The 22,244-nt window shown below is 47.0% G+C and overlaps 1 protein-coding gene and 1 long non-coding RNA gene across 11 annotated transcripts in view; both read right to left on the bottom strand.

Moving 5' to 3' along the window:
• Positions 1 to 5,676: 5,676 nt before the first annotated feature.
• On the bottom strand, positions 5,677 to 10,330 carry LOC125702157 (uncharacterized). Of its 3 annotated transcripts, XR_007380466.1 has the most exons (6): positions 10,233 to 10,330; positions 9,944 to 10,019; positions 9,671 to 9,772; positions 7,723 to 7,845; positions 7,255 to 7,402; positions 5,677 to 5,746 (listed from the first exon to the last, which is right to left on the bottom strand). It is a non-coding gene; the product is annotated as an uncharacterized LOC125702157 (long non-coding RNA). The 3 variants fall into 3 exon arrangements; XR_007380464.1 differs by lacking the exons at positions 5,677 to 5,746; positions 7,255 to 7,402; positions 7,723 to 7,845 and adding an exon at positions 9,030 to 9,430 and having other exon boundaries at positions 10,233 to 10,309; XR_007380465.1 differs by lacking the exons at positions 5,677 to 5,746; positions 7,255 to 7,402; positions 7,723 to 7,845; positions 9,944 to 10,019 and adding an exon at positions 9,030 to 9,430 and having other exon boundaries at positions 10,233 to 10,293.
• A 10,743-nt stretch (positions 10,331 to 21,073) lies between these two features.
• Positions 21,074 to 22,244, bottom strand: part of LLGL2 (LLGL scribble cell polarity complex component 2) — a 35,536-nt gene continuing 34,365 nt past the window's right edge. For all 8 annotated transcript variants that reach the window (XM_048964910.1, XM_048964912.1, XM_048964911.1 and 5 more), the window contains one exon: positions 21,074 to 21,721. Coding sequence is in view for 1 of the 8 variants with exons in the window: in XM_048964906.1 (XP_048820863.1) it covers positions 21,714 to 21,721 (8 nt within the window). In the remaining 7 variants the exon portion in view is untranslated. The remainder of the gene's footprint in view (positions 21,722 to 22,244) is intronic.

Genomic DNA, 22,244 nt, shown 5'->3' with positions numbered 1-22,244 from the left:
AAGTCTAACCCGAAAAGTCTAAGTCTAACCCGAAAAGTCTAAGTCTAACCCCAAGTCTAAGTCTAAGTCTAACCCCAATAGTCTAAGTCTAACCCAAAAAGTCTAAGTCTAACCCAAAAAGTCTAAGTCTAACCCCATGTCTAAGTCTACCACCCTCCACACCTACCTTTCTCACCTACGTTCCAGTGTCCTTCAAGTCCTTGCTGTGACAAAGCAAGACACACAACGTACGTGCATTGTTTAACTATTTCTTTATTACAGCACTGTTTCCACAAGGCAGGACTCATACAATCATATATATACACACTATACCAGCAACTATGCATTGAGAAGCAGAACATGTAATGAATAGGGGTCTGTGATTCCCCAACTTAGTTTATAGGCACAGCATCCACACATTCTGTACATGGCACAACACAGTTTACAGGCGCAACATAACACATATTGTGTACATGGCACAACGCAATTTACAGGCGCAGCACACACATATGCAGTACAGCTGTAACACATGGTTCACATAGACATCAGACCAACCAGAGAAAGAGTACAAACACACCATACCCCATTAGTGACACCACATTTGTGAGAACCCACCTCAAAAGCAGTGCAGATCTCAGCCCATCCAAAGACATTGCAATTCTCAGAACGGCCACAAAGGGGCGCGAGTCTCAGACTGGCCGGGAGGAACAAAATCGCCTCCACCGGCCCTTGGTTACGGGGTTGGGTTAGCCCTGCGCTAGAACAAACAAAGCAAAGCTAACCCAACCCCGTAAGCAAGGCAATGCTAAAGCCAATTTGGTTTACATTAATTGGATGTAAAACTAAAGCCAATTTGGTTGAAATAGTTTGAATGCAAAGCCAAAGCCCAATTCTTGGTTGATGCAAAATGACTGCAAGGCTAAAGCCAATTTGGTTGAGATTAATTGAATGCAGACGCTGAAATCAGCGCAACTCTTCAAATGGCCACAAGGGGGCGCGAGTCTCAGACTGGCCGGGAGGAACAAAATCGCCTCCACCGGCCCTTGGTTACGGGGTTGGGTTAGCCCTGCGCTAGAACAAACAAAGCAAAGCTAACCCAACCCCGTAAGCAAGGCAAACTTAAAGCCAATTTGGTTTACATTAATTGAATGTAAAACTAAAGCCAATTTCGTTTACATTTAATTGGATGTAAAACTAAAGCCAATTTGGTTTACATTAAGTGAATGTAAAGCTAAAGCCAATTTGATTGAAGTCAATTGAATGTAAAACTAAAGCCAATTTGGTTGATGCAAAATGACTGCAAGGCTAAAGCCAATTTGGTTGAGATTAATTGAATGCAGACGCTGAAATCAGCGCAACTCTTCAAATGGCCACAAGGGGGCGCAAGTCTCAGACTGGCCGGGAGGAACAAAATCGCCTCCGCCGGCCCTTGGTTACGGGGTTGGGTTAGCCCTGCGCTAGAACAAACAAAGCAAAGCTAACCCAACCCCGTAAGCAAGGCAATGCTAAAGCCAATTTGGTTTACATTAATTGGATGTAAAACTAAAGCCAATTTCGTTTACATTTAATTGGATGTAAAACTAAAGCCAATTTGGTTTACATTAAGTGAATGTAAAGCTAAAGCCAATTCGGTTGAATTAAGTTGAATGCAAAGCCAAAGCCAATTTGGTTGATGCAAAATGACTGCAAGGCTAAAGCCAAATTTGGTTGAGATTAATTGAATGCAGACGCTGAAATCAGCGCAACTCTTCAAATGGCCACAAGGGGGCGCGAGTCTCAGACTGGCCGGGAGGAACAAAATCGCCTCCACCGGCCCTTGGTTACGGGGTTGGGTTAGCCCTGCGCTAGAACAAACAAAGCAAAGCTAACCCAACCCCGTAAGCAAGGCAAACTTAAAGCCAATTTGGTTTACATTAATTGAATGTAAAACTAAAGCCAATTTCGTTTACATTTAATTGGATGTAAAACTAAAGCCAATTTGGTTTACATTAAGTGAATGTAAAGCTAAAGGCCAATTTGATTGAAGTCAATTGAATGTAAAACTAAAGCCAATTTGGTTGATGCAAAATGACTGCAAGGCTAAAGCCAATTTGGTTGAGATTAATTGAATGCAGACGCTGAAATCAGCGCAACTCTTCAAATGGCCACAAGGGGGCGCGAGTCTCAGACTGGCCGGGAGGAACAAAATCGCCTCCGCCGGCCCTTGGTTACGGGGTTGGGTTAGCCCTGCGCTAGAACAAACAAAGCAAAGCTAACCCAACCCCGTAAGCAAGGCAATGCTAAAGCCAATTTGGTTTACATTAATTGGATGTAAAACTAAAGCCAATTTCGTTTACATTTAATTGGATGTAAAACTAAAGCCAATTTGGTTTACATTAAGTGAATGTAAAGCTAAAGCCAATTCGGTTGAATTAAGTTGAATGCAAAGCCAAAGCCAATTTGGTTGATGCAAAATGACTGCAAGGCTAAAGCCAAATTTGGTTGAGATTAATTGAATGCAGACGCTGAAATCAGCGCAACTCTTCAAATGGCCACAAGGGGGCGCGAGTCTCAGACTGGCCGGGAGGAACAAAATAGCCTCCACTGGCCCTTGGTTACGGGGTTGGGTTAGCCCTGCGCTAGAACAAACAAAGCAAAGCTAACCCAACCCCGTAAGCAAGGCAAACTTAAAGCCATTTGGTTTACATTAATTGGATGTAAAACTAAAGCCAATTTGGTTTACATTAATTGGATGTAAAGCTAAAGCCAATTTGGTTGAAGTCAACTGAATGTAAAGCTAAAGCCAATTCGGTTTACATTAATTGAATGTAAAGCTGAAGCCAATTTGGTTGAAGTCAATTGAACGCACACGCTGAAATCAGCGCAACTCTCAAAATGGCCACAAAGGGGCACGAGTCTTAAAGTGGCCAGGAAGGAACGCAGATGGCATCAGAAGGAAGCGTTGATTGGCCTGGGAACAGAAGGGCCCTCAGGAAGGGTGCCGGTGGGTTGGATCGCTGGGCTGAAGCTGATGGGATGAACTGCAATGAGACTGAGTGCCGCATCCCACACGTTGCCTGCAATGACCTTGGTGGGGGCTTGTGGCACAGTGACAGGAAGATCGTGGAAAGGGAACGGAGTGGGGATTCGGGTAACGGCTGAACTGAACTGAGCTGGCGGTGACTATGGGAGGCCAGGAAAGCCAATGGCATCGCAGGGGGGAAGTCATCGACTGGAAGCATCGAAGGCATCTTCACCTGTAATACAGAGACATGCTTTAGAAGGAGGAACACTGAGACCCAAACTGTGCTCACCGTCAGCCCACCCCCACAAAACGTGGAAGCCAAACACCACTCCAAGAAATGGCTTCAGAGTAAGGTTAGGAGTGTTTAACAGGAAAGGTGTTAGGGTTAGGTACATCAGGATTAGTGTTAGAGTGACCGTTAGGGAAGGCCAAGGCAAAGGCAGGAGCAAAAGGCAAGGAGAACAGCCGAGGGAACGCCAAAACAGAGGGCAAAGGCAAAGGGATGGGAAAGGCTTGGAGAATGCCAAAAGTCGCATCAGAGGTCAGGCCCAAGGAGAAGGCCACAGAGAACACCAGAACAGAGACCAAAGAGATCAACGCAGAAGGCCAAAATGGAGAGCGAGGTCCGTGAGAACGCTGCAGGGAAGGCCGATGCAGAAGGTGCAAGGGCAATGGCCAAAGAGAATGCAGCACAAAAGGCCAAAACCAAAGGCAAAGAGAATGCTGTAGGAGATGCCAAAACAAGAGGCCAAAGGGAAAGTGGCAATGAAGGCCGGGAGCAATGGCCAAAGAGAACGTGGAAGGGGACGCCAAAACCGAAGGCCAAAGAGAATGCCGCAGGGAACGCCAGAACAGGAGGCAAAGGGAACATGGCAAAGAAGGCCAAGGACAAAGGCCAAGGGAACGTGGCACAGATGGCCAGAACCGAAGGCCAAAGAGAACGCAGCAAAGGTGGCCAAGGGCAAATGGCCAAGAGAATGCCACAGGGAACGCCAAAACAGGAGGGCAAGAGAACGCAGCAGGAAAAGCCAAGGGCAAGGAGAACGCGGCAGGGAAAGGATGGAGGCAAGGAGAACACGGAAAGAAAAGGACAGGCAGCATTCAGGACACCATGAAGTGCAGAAATGAGCTCTGGGAACCCTACCTTGTGTCTCAGTAAGTAATGAGTAAACACTGGTGGGTGAGCATTGCCCTTACCTGCTGGGCAGACAATTACCAGGCAGCAAAGTGGGGTTCCGGGGCGTTCCAGGAAATGCAGATTCCGGTTCCTGTTGCTGCCATGAAGAGCCGCGCATCTCCATGCTGTCCTTACAGTGCTCAGGAAAGGGAACAGAGCAGGGATTCAGGTAAAAGCTGGACTGAACCGAGCTGGCGGTGAGTGTGGGAGGACTGGAAAGATGATGGTATTGCAGGGGGGAAGCCATCAACTGGAAGCATCAAAGGCATCTTCACCTGTAATACAGAGACACGCTTTAGAAGGAGGAACGCTGAGACACAAACGATGCTCAATCAGCCCACCCACAAAACATGGAAGCCAAACACGGCTCCAAGAAATGGCTTCAGAGTAAGGTTAGGAGTATTTAACAGGGAAGCTGTGGGGTTTTTGTTAGTATTACACAGAAGGTTACAGATGGGTTCAGTGCCCAATTGAAAGCACTATGGAAGGTGCAGGGTTAATTTGCACAGGTATCTATACAGTCATGGCTGCAATTCACACTTCATTTGGGGTTCAGAGCTTAGGGTTGGGGAGAAAGCATTGAGGTTAGGGTTATTAGGATCGTGCTCAGAGTGAGCGATAGGGAAGGCCAAGGCAAAGGTAAGAGCAAAAGGCAAGGAGAACAGCTGAGGGAATGCCAAAACGGAGGGCAAAGGCATGGACGACACCCAAGGGAAGGCAACGTCAAAGGCAAAGGGAAGGCAAAGGCAGGGAGAGCACTGAAGAGAACGCCTCGTCACAGGCCAGGCCTGAGGAGAAGGCTGCAGAGAACGCCAAAACAGAGACAAAAGAAAACAAATCAGGGAAGGCAAAAATGGAGGGCAAGGTCCATGAGAACGCTGCATGGAAGGCCAACGCAGAAGGCCAAGGGCAATGGCCAAAGAGAACATGGAAGGGAACGCCAAAACCAAAGGCCAAAGAGAACGCCGTAAGGGATGCCAAAACAAGAGGCCAAAGGGAATGTGGCAATGAAGGCTGAGGGCAATGGCCAAAGAGAACGCAGCCAGGAGCGCCAAAACTGAAGGCCAAAGAGAATGTTGTAGGGAATGCCAGAACAGAAGGCAAAGGGAACGTGGCAAAGAAGGCCAAGGACAAAGGCCAAGGGAATGTGGCACAGATGGCCAGAACCGAAGGCCAAAGAGAACGCAGCAAAGGTGGCCAAGGGCAAATGGCCAAGAGAATGCCACAGGGAACGCCAAAACAGGAGGGCAAGAGAACGCAGCAGGAAAAGCCAAGGGCAAGGAGAACGCGGCAGGGAAAGGATGGAGGCAAGGAGAACACGGAAAGAAAAGGACAGGCAGCATTCAGGACACCATGAAGTGCAGAAATGAGCTCTGGGAACCCTACCTTGTGTCTCAGTAAGTAATGAGTAAACATTGGTGGGTGAGCACTGCCCTTACCTGCTGGGCAGACAATTACCGGCCAGCAAAGCAAGGTTCCAGGGCGTTCCAGGAAATGCAGATTTCAGTTCCTGTTGCTGCCATGAAGAGCCGCGCATCTCCGTGCTGTCCTTAAAGTGCTCAGGAGCAACGCAGCTCTGCTGCCACCTGTGGGACACAACGCAGTAATGAAGGCACTGCCCCGCATGTGTGGGGCTGCACCCTGAGCACGTTGCTGTAATGATGACACAAGGGTTGTAATTAATTATAATTATAATTAACATTAGGGATATAATTAATGTTATTCATAGGGTTGAAGTTACAGTTGGTCTAACATCAGTATTCTGCACTACAATCACAATTAAGGTTATTTGACAAAAAACATGAGGCATTATTTTTAAGGCAGCATTCAGGTTAAGAGACATTTTCAACACTGCGTTAAGGGTTTGGTTTACAGATACACTGCAGGTTAACACAATTATCGTTAGAACTCCCATTCAGCTATGGGTTCAGGTCAAGGTTAACTTTAATGTTGCCTCCCAGCTAATCCCAGAGTGCTGAAGGCAAGCAGAACTCCTAGGGCAGGCAAAGGGAAGGAGAACTCTCATGAAAAACCAAGGTAAATGCAAAGAAAACAGCCAAGCTAAGGCAAGGGCAAAAGCAAAGAGAGAACCAATGGAAAGCCAAGGTGAGGGCAAGGAGAACGCAACAGGAAAGGTCAGAATACAGCCAAAGAGACCACAGCAGGAAAGGCCAAGGGCAAAGGCCAAGAGAATGCAGCACAAAATGCCAAAACAAAAGGACAAGGGAACACAACATGGAATGCCCAGGCAAGGGCTAAGAAAACATGGCAGGAAAAGCCAAAATAGGAGGCCAAAAAGAACGCGGCAAAGAAGGCCAATGCAGAATGTGGCTGGAACAGCAAGTTAGGAGGTCAAAGAGAACGCTGCAGGGAATGCCCAGGCAAGGGCCAAGACAATGTGGCAGGAAATGCCAAAACAGGAGGCCAAAGAGAATGCTGCCGGGAACGCCAAAACTGAATGCTGAAGAGGATGTGGCAACAGAAAGCCAAGGGCAATGGCCAAGAGATGTGGCATAGAACACAAAAACAGGAGGGCAAGGGCCAAGAGAACGTGGAAGGAAATGCCCAGGATGATGGCCAAGAGAACACAGCAAGAAACGCCAAAACAGGAGGGCAGGAGAACGCAGCAGGGAACACCAAAACTGAATGCCGAAGTGAATGTGGCAAAGAAAGCCAAGGGCAATGGCCAAGAGAACCCAGCATGGAACACAAAAACAGGAGGGCAAGAGAATGCCCAGCCAATGGCAACAGCTAAGAGAACATGGAAGGAAATACCAAAACAGGAGGGCGAGAGAACGCAGTACAGAATGCCAAAACTGAACGCTGAAGTGAATCCAGCAAAGAAAGCCAAGGGCAACGGCCAAATGAACGTGGCATGGAACACAAAAACAGGAGGGCAAGACAATGCAGTAGGGAACAGCAAGGGCAAAGGGAAGGAAAACACTGCAGTGAAAGGCCAGAGACAAAGAGAACACAGAAAGAAAAGGACAGGCAACATCCAGGGCACCATAAAGTGCAATGAAGAGCTCTGGGAGCACCGTGTTGTGCCGTGCTATGGAGTGGGTAAACACTGATGGGTGAGCATTGCCCTTACCTGCTGGGCAGACAATTACCAGCCAGCAAAGCGAGGCTCTGGGGCATTCCAGGAAATGCAGATTCCGGTTCCTTGCTGTTCCCATGAAGAGCCATGCATCTCCATACAGTCGTTACGGCACTCGGGAGCGCTGCAACTCCGCAGCCACCTGTGGGACACAAAACAGTAATGAAGGCACTGCCCTACAGATGTGCCTCTTTCACAAACCTGCACTCCTTTCCATGATCAATGTGGCTGCACTCTGTGCGTGATGCTGCTTACCAGCAGCACTGCAGCTGGGAACAACAGACAAGGAGAAGGCTCAGGTACCCAACAATATCCATCTTCCATCTTCTCTGATAACTGCTCGTTATACACTGCTCTCACCTTCGGTTTGGTAGGTGGGGATTGAGGAAGCAATGCCGGTCCCACAGACCCCTCCCTATCCCACACTGTGATGGGAGATCAGGATCTGGACCACCCGAGAACCTGACATCCAGGAGTCTTTGGGTCCTGATGAGACGAGTCCCAGAGCCCTGAGGGAATTCACCGCTGCAGTCACCGAGCCACTCTCAGTGGTATTTGAGAAGTCGAGGCAGTCAGGTGAAGTCCCTGGTGAGCAGAAAAAAGGCAACAGCACAGCTGTTACTGCAGATATAAAGTGTGACCCTGGGAACCACCAATGTGTCAGTCTCACCTCTGTGCTGCAAAAAATCGAGGAGCAGATCCTCCTGGAAGTGACTCTGAAGCACACGTTCCAGTGCGTCACCACCCTCTCTGTGAAAAGCTTCCTCCTAATAACCAACCTAAACCTCCCCTGTTTCAGTTTAAAATCATTTCCCCTTGTCCTGTCACGATCCACCCTCATAAACAGCCGTTCCCCTTCCTGCTGTTCCCCCTTCAAGTACTGTGAGGCTGCAATGAGGTCCCCCCAAGCCTTCTCTTCTCCAGGCTGAACAACCCCACTTCCCTCAACCTTTCCTTGTAGGAGAGCTGCTCCAACCGTCTGCTCATCTCAGTGCCTCCTCTGGACCCGCTCCATGAGCTCCACGTCCTTCCTGTGCTGGGGGCCCCAGGCCTGGATGCAGCACTGCAGATGAAGCCTCACAAGAGCCGAGCAGATGGGGACGATCACCTCCCTCTCCCTGCTGGCCGCTCCTCTTTTAACGCAGCCCAGAACACAGCTGGCCTTCCAGGCTGCAAGCACGCTCTGCTGGCTGATGTCCACTCATAGATCCCAGCTCATCCACCGGGAGCCGCAAGTCCTTTTCTGTGGGGCTGCTCTCAAGGTGTTCTTTGCTGAGTTTGTACAAACACCTGGGATTGCCCCTTCATCAGTGACATTGACAGTGGGGCTGAGTGCACCCTAATGACACCGAGCTGTGGGGTGCAGTGACACACTAGAGGGACAACGCCATCCAGAGGGACCTCAACAGGCTGAGTAGTGGCACTCAGCGATGTAGCTTCCTGGCCCAGAAAGCCAACCGTACGCTGGGCTCCATCCAAAGATGTGTGGTCAGCAGGCGAAGGGAGCTGGTCCTGCCCTTCTGCTCTGCGCTGTGAGGCCTCACCTGGAGGTGCTGTGTCTGGATGTGGATGTCCGCAGCGCAGGACAGACGTGGAGCTGTTGGAGAACATCCAGAGAACAGCCACAAATATGAACTGAGGGATGGAACGCCTTTCCTATAAAGAGAGAGAGCTGGAGCTATTCAGCCTGCAGAAGTGAAGGCTCTGAGGTGATCTGGTAACAGCCTTTCAACACCTGAAGGGAAGAACAAGGAAAGATTTAGCCTAGATATAAAGAAAATCTGGTACAGTGAGGGTGGTGACACAGCAGAACAGGTTACCCAGACGTGATGGATGCCCCGTCCCTTCCAAGGTGAGGCTGGGTCAGCCTCTGGGCAGCCAGATCTGGCTGTGGATGTTCCTGTTCATTGTGTGGCAGTTGGACGAGATCACCACCAATGGTACCAAGTACTCTGGCTAGGATAATCCACATCCATCAGAGCCTCTCTGGGCCAGTCCCAGTATTCAGCAGAGCAGGGGCTTCACTTCATCACACTGGGGTGATACTGAGTACAGCAGTCCAGAAGAGGACAATCCTTGGCTTTCTATAAAGACGAAGATTTATTACACCTAAGGGTGCACAGAACGCCCTTAAACAACTCTGCATGGTTGGAAGCAGTGCATAACAGCCCTGAAATAAAGGAAGAATAAGTTACCCCATTCCAAAGATGAACACTCAGCCCACACTGCCAAGGAAGCAGTCTCCAGGTAGAGATGCTGCCCTTACGGCTTCCACCCCTTAAAAGTGGTCAGGATAAAAAAAAAAAAAAAAAAAAAAAAAAAAAAAAAAAAAAAAAAAGGGAGAATGCAGCCCTGAAATAAAGAAAAAACAAAGAAACCACTTACACCCTTCTCAAAGGCCAAAACTCACCCCTGCTCCACAGGAGACAGTCTCCAGAGATCAATGCTGCCCTTACATCTGCCAGCACTTCAATGTGGTCAGGATGCCCCAAAAACAGGAAAGGTCACAGTCCTAAAACGAGAAGGAATGACTCACCCTTTCTCAAGGACCAGAGCTCATCCCACACTCCCAAGGAGACAGTCTCTAAAGACAGATACCACCTTAAAGGCTGCCAGCCCTTAAGTGGGGTCAGGATCCCCCCAACAACAAGATATTGCAACCCTGGAATAAAGAATCACTCACCCAGTTTCAAGGGTTCACCCCACGCTCTAAAGGAAGCAATCTCCAGGTGCAGTTGCTGCTCCTTCTGCTGACAGACCTTAAATGTGGTCAGGAGCCCCCAGAAAGTGAAATTACAATCCAGCAGTAAAGAAGAAATCAATGACCCCATTCCAAAAACAAACAGCCCACATCCCAAAGGAAGGAGCCTCCATGCAGAGATGCTGCCCTCACAGCTTCCAGCCCTTAAAAGTGGTCAGGATCCCCCAAAAGGGAAAGACCAGAGCCCCGCAATAAAGCAGTAGTCACTCACCCCATTCCAAAGGGCAGAACTCACTCCCAATACTTCCAAGGAGGCAGCTCCCAAGCAGAATGCTGCTCTGTCTGTTCCCAGCCCTTAAATATGGGCAGGGAGGGGGTGGAGCCAAGCTCAGCCCTATCCGGTCCCACAGGTAAATTGCTTCCACCTGTGCTGGCAGGGCTGGCCACACCCCTCACCAGGTGCTCAATCACTGCTTCAGGCTGTAAACAACAAAAAAAAGACTGATAACGAGCAGGTGATTGGATCTGCCTGTCCGGCAAGGGGAGTTTGATCAAAGGATGAGCAACAAGGGCATGCATATTTTGATTGAAGTCTGTCCTCAAAAGCATTCAGTAAAATTTCTAATAGATAGGGGAGCACAAATTTCAGTACTGATACAGCAAGATGCTGAAAAGCTGTGTGTGCAGCCTGGATGGCAAAGTTGAGATTACCGGTGTGATCGGAGCGAGCACTGTTTGCCAAACTAGTGGGGACAGCTTATGGCTCTCCAGTGAGAAACGTGTCACCTACTTTCTTTGCAATTAAAGACCATCGTGAAAACAATTCAGGATTTGACATCCTCAGTGGGTGAACCTGGCACCTGCCTGTATGGCAGTGTGTGGCCTTTTGGGTCAAGTTTCAATCCCCAGCTCCAAAGAAATAGGGAAGCTGCATGTGTACTTTATGCAGCCCCTGTGATCCCTGAATCAGGGGTCGCTAACATGCCACTGTACGCCATTTTTGCTGCAGCATGATGTGGGATTTCTGAAGTCACAGCAGGTTTGGAGAAAAGACAAATAGTTTCCAGAACACACTCCCCACAACTTGGAGTTATCTGGTTCAGAAACCAGATGAAAGGTGGTGATTAACGATCGATTATCAGTGTCTGAAAGCTTATACAGCCCCGCTAGGAGCTGCTATCCCAAATCTTGCTTACTTGGCAAGTTGGGGTGACGCCATAGAGTAATGCTGGGATGACATTGGGTTGAAGTTGTGGACTGACACCCTGGGGAGTGACGCTGGGGGGTGATGTTGGGGTATCACAGGGGAGTGACATCAGAGAGAGAGATATTCGATGGAGACACTGGGGTGACTTAGTGTGATGCTGGGGGGTGACATTGTCAGCACGACTCTGGGAGTGACCCTGGGCTGACATAGGGGTGATGCTCGGTTGATGTTGGGGAGTGATGTTGGGGGATGGTGTTGGGTTATTACTGGAGGGTGGCATCAGGGAGTGACATTGCAGTGGCATAGTTGGGGTGACACTTGGGTGACATTGGGCTGACACTGGGATGATGTGGGGGGGTGATGCTGGGGAGTGATGCTGGGGGGTGATGTTGGAGTATCATGGGGGGACATCAGGGAGTGATGTTGGAGTGATATCGTTGGGGGGGGGGGTGTAGTGGAAACCCTAAGTTGTGGCTTGAAACAATGATTGAGAAGGGACAAACCATAGAAGCTCAAGTGCATGAAACGCACCTGAGTGACAGAAAGGTTGGATCCTGGCTCCACCCCCTCCTAGGCCTCATTTAAGCATTGGCATCAGAAATGAGGGGCTTTTGCTAGAGGTCTATGCTTGCATGAGGTCTTCCAAAGCTAAGCAGATTTTTGTTCTTTGTTTCTGTGTTCACAACTGCTGTGTTTGAGCACATCCTCACTTATTACAGCCTAGGACTTAGTTTCTCTGCTGCTGTTGTTGTATTTTCCATCATGTTGCAGCATTACAGTAGGTAATTAAGTAGGTTTTTTGGGGGGGTAACATTGTTGGAGTGAAGCTGGGAGGTTACATTGCAATGAGACCAGGATGATGTTGGGGTTTCACTGGGGGATGACATCAGGGAGTGATACTGGGGTGACACTGATGGGGGCACACTGGTGTGACATTGGAGTGACGCTGGGTCGATGTTGTGCAGTCATGCTGTAGGGTGATGTTGGCGTATCTCTGGGGGATGAGATAAAGGACTGATGTTGTTGGGGGGGTGACATTATTGGGGAGATGCTGAGAGGTAATATTCTATGATGTGGCAGTGATGTTGGTGGATGATGCTGGGGTATCACTGGGGCTGATATTAGGGAGTGATGCTGGGTTAATGTTGCTGGAGTGATACTGAGGGGTGATGGGGGTGACATTGTTGAGTTGACACTGGAGTGATGTTGGAGTATCACTTGGGGTTGCCATCAGGGAGCATCACTGGGGTGATGCGATGACAGTGGTGATGTTGGGATGATGCTGAAATGATACTGGGAATTGATGTTGGAGGGTGATGTTGGAGTATCACTCTGTTTCACCATCAAGGAGCGATGCTGAGGAGTAACATTGTTAGAGTGACTCTGAGTGTTGATACTGCTGTGACATTGGAGTGCAACTGTGGTGATGTTGCAGAGTGACATTTCGGGGGTGCTGTTGGAGTATCGCGGGGGGGGAGGGTGACATCTGTGAGCAATGCGGGACAGCCCAGGGATTCTCCTGACTGGAGCACTTGGTGAGTTTCCCCAAAGCCACTGAGCACACAGTCTTCCTTGCCTGCCCTCCTTGCACCCCAATAACCAACCTTCTTTGTGTCACTGTGCCTCATGGCCTTGGGCATCTCACTGCAGTGCTGCTGATAACAGCAACATGCGCAGGGCACGGCCACGTTGCTCTGAGAAAGGAGTGCCCCAAAAGCTCGCCTCCAAATTGTAGTATACTTTTATCCAGAATTGTCACTTGACATTTACTGTCTTTAATTGTGTAAGCATATTTTCTTCTAATGTATTTTGTTTTGAAAGGAGTGGTCACATGCTTTTTGGTGTCCTGAATTACACTAGAACTTGAGGTAGAAGATGAAGAATCAGATCCAATATTGCAGAGCCACTGCTGACGCCAAATCCACGCAGAGGAGAACTGGTTGTGTTCAGGAGTTACTCCAGGATGAGCTGCTACTGGTCATCAAGCAAGTAGCAGTTTGTTATCCATACACAATACTGTATTCCTTGTTCTACTTTATTTTTTTTTAAACAGTGACAGCATGTGTTCTGATTCAATGCGTTTGAAAAGTGTGGTTTAAGGACTGTCAGCTGAGAACAGCAGTAGACCATTGCAGGGGGAAGGCATGGAGAAGGAAATGGGGAAAGAAAGGGGAAAGTCTGGAAAAGGAATGCAGAAGTCATAGAGGGATGAAGGGGAAAGGATAGGATACCTGTAGAGCATCCTAAAAAGCAGTAACAAACTCGGGGGGGGGGGGGGGGGGACTGTAGAGTGCCAGGTTTTGAGATGGGTATGTATTTGTTTGTGTGTGTATATGTTGTCATTACCTGTTTGGGTCAGGAATGTTGTCACTTCTGAGCTTCTGTAGGGGAAGATCTCAAGCGACTGGTGCAGTCCATGCAGACCTGTAGGATGGGAGAATGCTTGGTAAGAACAGCCTCTCAGCCCTCAGCTGGACAAGCTTCTTCCACGTGCCCAGACAGTGAGCTGTTCAGCTGTATCTGGCTGCACTGCTCCAGCCCAGAGCCCACTGCCTGCAGCTGCATCTTTTACTTTCCTCCCTCCTGCACAGAGGCCGAAGGGTGCTCCCACAGTCCCCTGCCCACCCCCAAAATGCCAGAGATGATATTTGGCAGTGGGATGGAGGAGTTCCACCACGTTTTTTTCCCTCTGCCTGCAGCTCTTTCCTTCTCTGGCACACGGGGCTCCCATCTGTGAAACAGGAATGGTTTGGGTTGAAAGAGTGTTCTGGCAGGAGCAACTGCTGCAGCCGGCTGGGGAGGGTCTGCATACCCTGTGCCCTTGTGCAGTCTCTCCAGGTGCAGCAGGACCAGAGAAGGGAAGATGAAAAGCTGCAGCTGAGCCTGATAGACCTGCACAACTCTTGCACTGTCTTTTAGAGGCAGCTGTGACACACTGATTCTTTGTATGCAGGTGAATTAATTTTTTCCATCTGTAAACTTATGTGGAGAACTGCAGTTTTCATTAATCTTTGTGGAAACAATGTGATAGTCCACATGAAACTCAAAACTGCTCCTTTGTGCAGTCTGTAGACTTGCTAGGGCCTAAAACTATCCATTTTATGGCATTTAAAAGAATAAGAAGCCAAAAATGAAACTTGGAGTGCAAGAAAGGCACTAGGAAACAAATACATTAAAATACGAACAGGAAAGAGTCTGAGTAAACATGAATATAGCACCACGCTTTCTGCTAACGTGCTTTCATTTCACTATCATTAAATTTGCTGGGCAGTTAGATTGTGATATGTGAGTTTTTTAAAACAATGTAATAAACGTACTGGCCAAAAAAAAAACCCATGACCACATGAATTTGATGGTTTTTTGTTTGTTTGTTTGTTTGTTTTTCAACAGATATTCATAAGCACTTAGCACAACCTTCCTGGGTTTGGAGAAGTTTCCCTGTTTTCTTCGTCTTTCTTACCCCCCCCCCCCCCCCCCCCCCCCACATCCACCCCCCCTCCCCACAACCCTTCAATCCTAACTTTGCGTTCTTAACGCGTCATCGCAAGAAAGAGAGAACGGATCGTCAGGGACTGCGCTGCAGATGTACGTCAAACCCATCAGAACTGTTATTTCGGTGGTCTCTGCTGCCACCGCGTGGCCAATATGCTGAACTGCAGCTGTCTTCATTGCTGTTGCAGGCAGTACAACGCATGTGCACAGATATGCGGAAGTGGCATTTTAACCGCTCTGTGCAGCGAATCTTCTGCTCTCTATTGTGATTAGTCCTCCAGGCAATAGCGAGCATGCGCCCGACAACTTCAGAATAGCAACTGTTTCTACCAACTACTTCAGGTCTGAGTCTGGGTGAGCCATCAGTTTGTGGACCACCGGATCAGTGATATTCCTCCCCAGAGCACAGAAACAAATGGAAGTGGGGGGACCTGAGTGTCTGGGATGTAGCCTTAATTTTAGCCTTGACTGTGACGGTGATCTAAAAGCCCCCAAGTGAACAATTATCTTGGGATGGAACAAAGTATCCTGACAGTTTGAAGAGAATTGATATTTGTGGCTGTAGCTGCAAAAATCATGTTTTGTAGAGAAAGCTGAACTTGGTCGTAGGTGAAGAAAAGTTGGCACCTTCATACTCCCTCTTACCTGCTGGCAAGGCCAGGGAGATGGGAACGAAAGGAGTTACTGCTGAGATCCATAAGCCAGAAGCTGTCACTACGCCTGAACGTCTCTTGAGACAACAATACGCATGCACCAGCATGGGGACAGCAGTACGCATGCGCCTGTCCGAGAATGCAGTACGCATGCACCCATTTCAGAAAATCACTACGCGTGAGCCAATTTGAGAACAGCACTATGCATGTGCGAGTATCGAGAACGCATTCTGCATGCGCCACTTTAAGAAAAACACTACGCATGCACCAGTGTGGAGACAATACTACGCATGCGTGACGCTCCAGAAAATAGTACATATGCGCCAGTCCGATAACGAAGTACGCATGTGTCTGACTGAAGTGAGCATTGTGCATGCGCCAGTGTTAATACCGAACAACGCGTGCGCCATCTTGAGAGTTGCAGTACGCATGCGCCAATATCGAGTATTCACTACGCATGCGTCGTTCTGCAGACAGCACTACGCATGCGTGTGTCAAAACAGCATATGCCAATCTAGGTGACGCACTACGCATGCACCGGTTTGAGACCTGCAATACGCATGCGCCAATCTAGAAAACGCACTACGCATGCGCCAGTTTGAAAATAGCAATACGCATGCACCAACCTATAAAATGCACTACGCATGCGCCAGTCTGGAGACAGCTCTACGCATGCACCAGTGTTAGTACTGGACTACGCATGCGCCTTTACAAAGAAGACATGAGTATGCACCAGGTTCAGAACAGCATTGCGCATGCGCCGGTTTGAGAACCGCACTATGCATGCGGCAATATGGAGGATGCACTATGCATGCACCAGTTCCAGAATAGTACTACGCATGCGCGAATCTTTAAAATGCACTACACATGCGTCAGTATGCTGACAGCATTGTGCATGCGCCAGTCAGGAGACAACACTATGCATGCACCTTCCTGCAAACAACAGTACACTTGCGCCTGTCCGAGAACGCATTACGCATGCTACAGTTACAGAATGCTACTAGGCATGTGCTGTTTTGAGAACCGTAGTACGCATGCGCTTGTCTCAGAGCAGCCTACGCATGTGCCGGGTTCACAATTGTAATACGCATGTGCCGCTTGGATAACGGCGCTGTGCATGCGCCACTCTGAGAATGCTCTATGCATGTGCATGTCCGATTACAGCACTACGCATGAGCGAGTTTCAGAACACCATTATGCATGTGCCGTCTGAAGATTCACACTGCATGTGGCAATCTCAAAAACGCATTACGCATGCTTCTGTCTCGAGATTACAATGCGCGTGCGCTTGTATTGACATCACAATACACATGCCTCAATCTAGTGACAGCACTCTGCATGCGCTAACCTAGAAAATGCACTACGCATGCTCCTGTGTTTGCACCAGACTACGCACGCACCCTTGCAAAAAAAAAAACAAAAAAACAAAAAAACAAAAAAACTGCGCGTGCACCAGTTTCTGAACAGCACAATGCTTGCGCTGGTTTGAGAACAGTAGCACGCATGCGCCAAACTTGAGAACGCACGTCAAACTTGAGAACATGCGTCAGTCTTCAGATTACAGTACGCATGTGCCATTATCGATTATGCACTACGCATGCGTCAATCAAGAGACACCACTACGCATGTCTTAAAAAAAAAAAGCACTGCGCATGTGTGAGTTTAGAACAGCACTGCGCATTTGTTTTTAACTGCACTATGCATGCGCCATCTCGAGTATGCAGTAGGCATGCGTCATTCTCGATGCGGTGCGCATTCGCTCTTCTGGTGAACGCACTATGCCTGTGTTAATGTAGAAAACGTTCTGCGCATCTGCCATTGGATAAAGCGCACTGTGCATGTGCTAGTATTAGAAAAGCACTACGCATGCGGCTTTCTTGCGTCTACACCATGTGCGTTTCTCGAGACAATGGTATGCATGCGCTAGTAAAAAAATAGCACTGCTCTTGCGCTGTGTTTCAGAACAGCACTTCTCATGCACCAGTCTTCAGCTATTATGACGCATGCACTAGCCTTTAGCTATTACTGTGCATTCTCCCCGTCCGTATATTACGGCGCATACGGTAGTCTCGAGCCCGCACTACGCATGCGCCAGTTTCGAACTAACACAGCCTTCCCCCGCCTGTTTTTGTTGTAGTTCCGCGCTTTAGCCACGTGCTGGCAGCAGAGACCCTGGAACGAGCGTCACTGTGTAAAGTTACATTGTCCAGATAGAAATGATTATATCCAGATATTTGATAATCCCCACAGAAGCTAATAAACTTGCAAAGATTAAGGTAGAAAGAATCGAGCAGAGAAGGTGATGTTTCATATTATAGCTAAATTGACTTTATGACTGTCACTTGAAAGAGGCCACTGCCTTCTTTTAGTGTGATCTCTACTCCTCACCTGTTTCCTTTTGTAGTGGAATTGCCAGGTCATGGCCTGAACCAATGGTTGAGCACCAGATGAGGAGGCGTGGCTAACCCAGGAGCTCAAGTGCATGCACCGCACCTGAGTGAGCAGGAGGAATGAAGGCAGGATCCACCCCTCCTCATCCTCATTTACGAGTTAGGAGCTGAGGGAGCAGCATCTCTCTAGGTAGAGATTGTAGTCTTGAACTATCACTGGTTGGCAGAAGGAGTGAGCCAGTTTTTTAATTATTTTATTTTAATCTGCTATTCCTCCATAGTGTTTGTATCCCATTATAAGGCATCATCATCTTTTGCATACATACAACTTTGCACAAGTTCTGTTTGTCATCCTGGTGAAAATTCACCTTACATGTAAGCTGAGCTGATGGTGAGCTCCCTCCTAAATGTGCAGGCCAGACCCACCAGCCTGCAGCTAATTTTGCTGCTTCCCCTTACTCCAGACTATATGGCAAGATCATAAGGCACTGGTTCAGATACAGAAAAAATTCCTTCACTTACCAGCATACATTTATCTGCTTGTACCTGTGTTAAAATAGCAGGATGTACTTGTCAGTAAAACTATCAGACCCTTTCTACAACTAGTGAATTTTGGCATGACATATGCAAACTCGATGAAGGAACTCATGTTTCAAGAAGGTATACAACCTCAAGCTCAGGCTACTATAAAATAGAATCCTGTAACAGGTACAAATTTGTGCGTTCAAATGTGGAAAGCTTTGACTCTATTTTTAGATTCAAGACTTTCCCCTCTGAAAAGAAACAGGCCTGCAATGGCTAGGAGACATGCTGCCAGCATAGCTACTGGGGACTTTTTTCAAGCACTGGAAGCCAGTGTTAACAGCAGATCAGCTCCTGCAGTGAAAGGGCACTATGATGCCAGACCCCAAAGATTGTAGAGAGCACAACAGAGAGAGAACATTGGCCAGACCCTTACTGGCAATAAAGCAATAACAGCCAGTGAGCCCTTTAGATGCTTCCAAGCATTAAGAATTAGCTCTTGGAAAACAGCAAGTCACTAAGAGATCCCAGACAAGCAATTCAAATGAGAAATAGAGGTAGGCACAAAACTTAAGGACTTTGGCAGCAGCTGAAGCCTCTGATCAGAAACAAGCTGTTATTATTACTGTCGTCTGAGAGGCAGATTAATGCTAACAGCAAGACTCAAAAGGCAGTTCTTGAAGGTGGGTGTAAGGATAGGCGGCAGCAGATATAGCTGCTTTAAACCACTTTTAGATCACCCAAGAAAGGTAGAGATCACAATTAAAAAATAAAGAAGGAACCCTGACCCCTTTCTGAGGGTCAGGGCCTGCTGAACACTCCAAAGGAGGCAGTTTTCAAGTAGAGATGCTTCCATTGCCGCTGCCAGACCTTAAATGAGGTTAGGGAGGAGTTGAGCAAGGGTCCATCCTGTCTGGTCCCACAGGTGAATTGTTTCCACCTGTGCTTGCAGGGTTGGCTATGCCCCTCCAGCAGATGCTCAATCACTGGTTCAGGCTACAACCTTACAGTTCCCATTACAGGGAGAGATACAGAGGGATTTTTTTCCTCTCCATGTTCACAAGCTGTTTAGATATTGATTCAAGAATGCATCCTTCATGAACATTCCATTATTGATCTTACGTGGTAGGAATTTTCTGTTAGCGTAAAGAAATACAGACTAGTTTTCAAAGTCATGCGGGAGTCCTTCCATCCGCTCCTGCTCAGCTCAGAATTTAATTGAAAGGTCAGTGTGAGTTCTAGTCTTCCTTCTGCTTTGCTCCTCTTTCTCCTATATTTTAAACATAGTATTTCTAAGAAAGAATTGTTAATGCCACTTCTCACAACTATAAATCAAGCAGCTTATTCCAGTGAGTCCTTCAGCTGTAGGTTTCAAACAAGCACTGCTAGTAAGAATCTGCCATATTTCAATACAGAACTTAGCTGCAATCCCATTAATAGTCTGCCTTGTGTTTTTAAGAATATAAGAAGCTTGGATATGTAAAGTCCATTTTATTTTTAAAAACAAATTCATTTAGGGGTATATAAATTATGGTAGCATTTTTGAGATTTAACTTATTTGGGAGGAATGGGGGTTAATGAATTTTTCAAGCTATATAGGCCAAAAGAGGAGAGATTATATTAACCACTTCCGCCCTGAGCAGGACTGCTACGTCACTTAACCCAAGCCTGCCAACAAATGAAATACTCAGAAATTGCATTAGAAGCTGTCCATCTGTGAGGAGCAGAAAGAAGCAGCCAGATGCACCACAATGATGCACATGGTCACACCAACTCAGAAAGTGATAATTAAAACATAATTTTCTGTAAATTTGCAGTATCAATGTCTGGCACAAGAGACAGAGTACAGCAGGCCACCTTCCTGTTAGTCTCAACTCTGAAGATGTAGAAACAAGGAAATAAGGCTAGGAGAAAAAAGGAAATGGAAACTAACATATCATATCCCGCTCAGTCCGAAAGCAGGCTCTCCAAAACTTCATGAGAGATAAATTAGGTCTCAAAGGAGATACTAATACTTCTAGAAGTAAGGGTGCTCCAAACCTCATCTGAACTCTTCAACCATATTCTCTTGCAGAATAGATGAGTGTCACTGTGTTATCCCCAAGAAATAAAAGATCACCCCATCTTGCTCAGGAAGATAAGAGAGCCTAAAGTAAGAGGGCTTCCCGAGGCAGGTTTCTAAACTATGCAAGGAACAACAACTCAGCATCCAGTATGGGAAGTTTTAGCCTTCTTTCTGAAGTCAGTGAGAAAAGGAGCAACAATAAGCAAGTTACACAAAATATTCAGGAAAATAATTCTTTTTCTTCTCTGGAAAAGAAAGCAAGCAGCATTAGAGGTCAGGCACAAGGAACAAATTAGTGTTTTTAAATCAAATTTTTAAGTGTAATGAAGTGCCGCTCTACAGACTTTCAACAGCATCAATTCATAATCCCTTGACTGACTATTACAGAAACACTGTCAGATCAACTTTTCCTCCCTTCTGCATGTCATCACTGAAGTTATTTCAGGACAAACCAGCAGATGACTTTCCAGGCACTGGTTGCCATCTGAACCAGCGCTCTTTCCTGGCAACCTAATGCACAGATTGCAGGACATTGATACAATCAACTTGCTTGCCACACACATCTTCTCTAAGCAATCATCTTTCTTTAATGAGGCTGTTGAATCTGCAAGAGTGTTCATTGTCTCTGCTGCTCAAAAAATTCCTTGCATTCCTCAAGGGGTAAAACAGGCATGAGCCTGTTACCTGTATGAAAGGAGTTGCTAATGCAAAGAATGGATATGAAAGCAGACAAGGATCACAAAATGGAATTCAGAGTTTTATTTCCAAAAAGATCAACATTGTGTTGAAAAAAAAAAAAAAAAAAAAAAAAATCAGGTTCAATTAGTTTTCCTTTGATTTGAATGGCTACAAAAATAGATTCTACTAAAATCCATGAAGCCAGTTAGCAGTACCACAGCAAACAAATACCAAAGTTACTCATTCAGATACCACATAACAGTCACAGGAATCTAGCATATATTATTTCATGTTTTGTCTTTTTGTTAGGTAAATTTATAAAATGTTCATTAAGGCTGAAATACCCATATGATTTTAAAAAATGGTACAAAAAATAATTTTATACCAGTTGGAGGTAACAGTGCGCATTTATTAAAATCCTGCACCAACGCAGTAGTATTCATAATTTAAAACCCAGCCCAGTAGAAAAGAGAAATGTGCAAACATTTAAAGTTAGATGTACTCAGAAGCTTGTGGTGCATTAGACCTGGCAATCCACTTCTGTCCTAATGTAAGGCAGGCTCCAAGAGATGTCTAATGAGGCACTAAAAGGGGAGGCCAGGGCAGACATGCATATGCATGAAAGTTGCAACTCAGTAGCCTGTGATACAGGGAACACTGCTGTGCTCTCCCCAGGGACGGTTTGCCCAATCAGTAGTATTATGGCACGCAATCCAATCCCAGAAAAGTCCTTGATGAATTCTGGTCAGTCTGCTGTGGGATATAAGAAAGTAAAAGCCATTTAGAAAACAGAATTTTAAAGTTAATGAGAGAAACTTGTATGATGTGCATCAGTGTGTCACTACAAGAATTCACACTGGGCCCAAAAACTCTAAGAATATGCATCTTTGCACACACACTTCTATGATGGATGTGAGATTATTCTGAAGTACAATGTCCTGCATAATAACTCTCCTTCTCCCTGCCTCTATCTTCTGCCCATGGGTGTTCATAATTAATACAGACTCATGTTGCTGTTGTCACTATTCAAACCTTTTTTTTCAAGCGTAAAGGGAAGAAGAGCATCCCATGCATTCTGTTCTGCTTAGTAAGGGCATCCATTTATTTGACAGTCCTAAGTTTCAACAGGTTACAGCTGCGAGCTCTGGCTGCCCTTCATGCTTGTTTCCCGTTAAGAGTCATGAAGGAGCCTTCAAAGGACTTCTTTTTATTCATTTAAAACTGATCCAGTGTATTTACTCGTGCGGCACATAATGTGCTGAACAGTGGTACTACA

Source organism: Lagopus muta, chromosome 18, assembly GCF_023343835.1.
Source record: "Lagopus muta isolate bLagMut1 chromosome 18, bLagMut1 primary, whole genome shotgun sequence".
NCBI classification, from domain to species: Eukaryota; Metazoa; Chordata; class Aves; order Galliformes; family Phasianidae; genus Lagopus; species Lagopus muta.
This window is presented reverse-complemented; position numbering and strand designations above follow the sequence as displayed.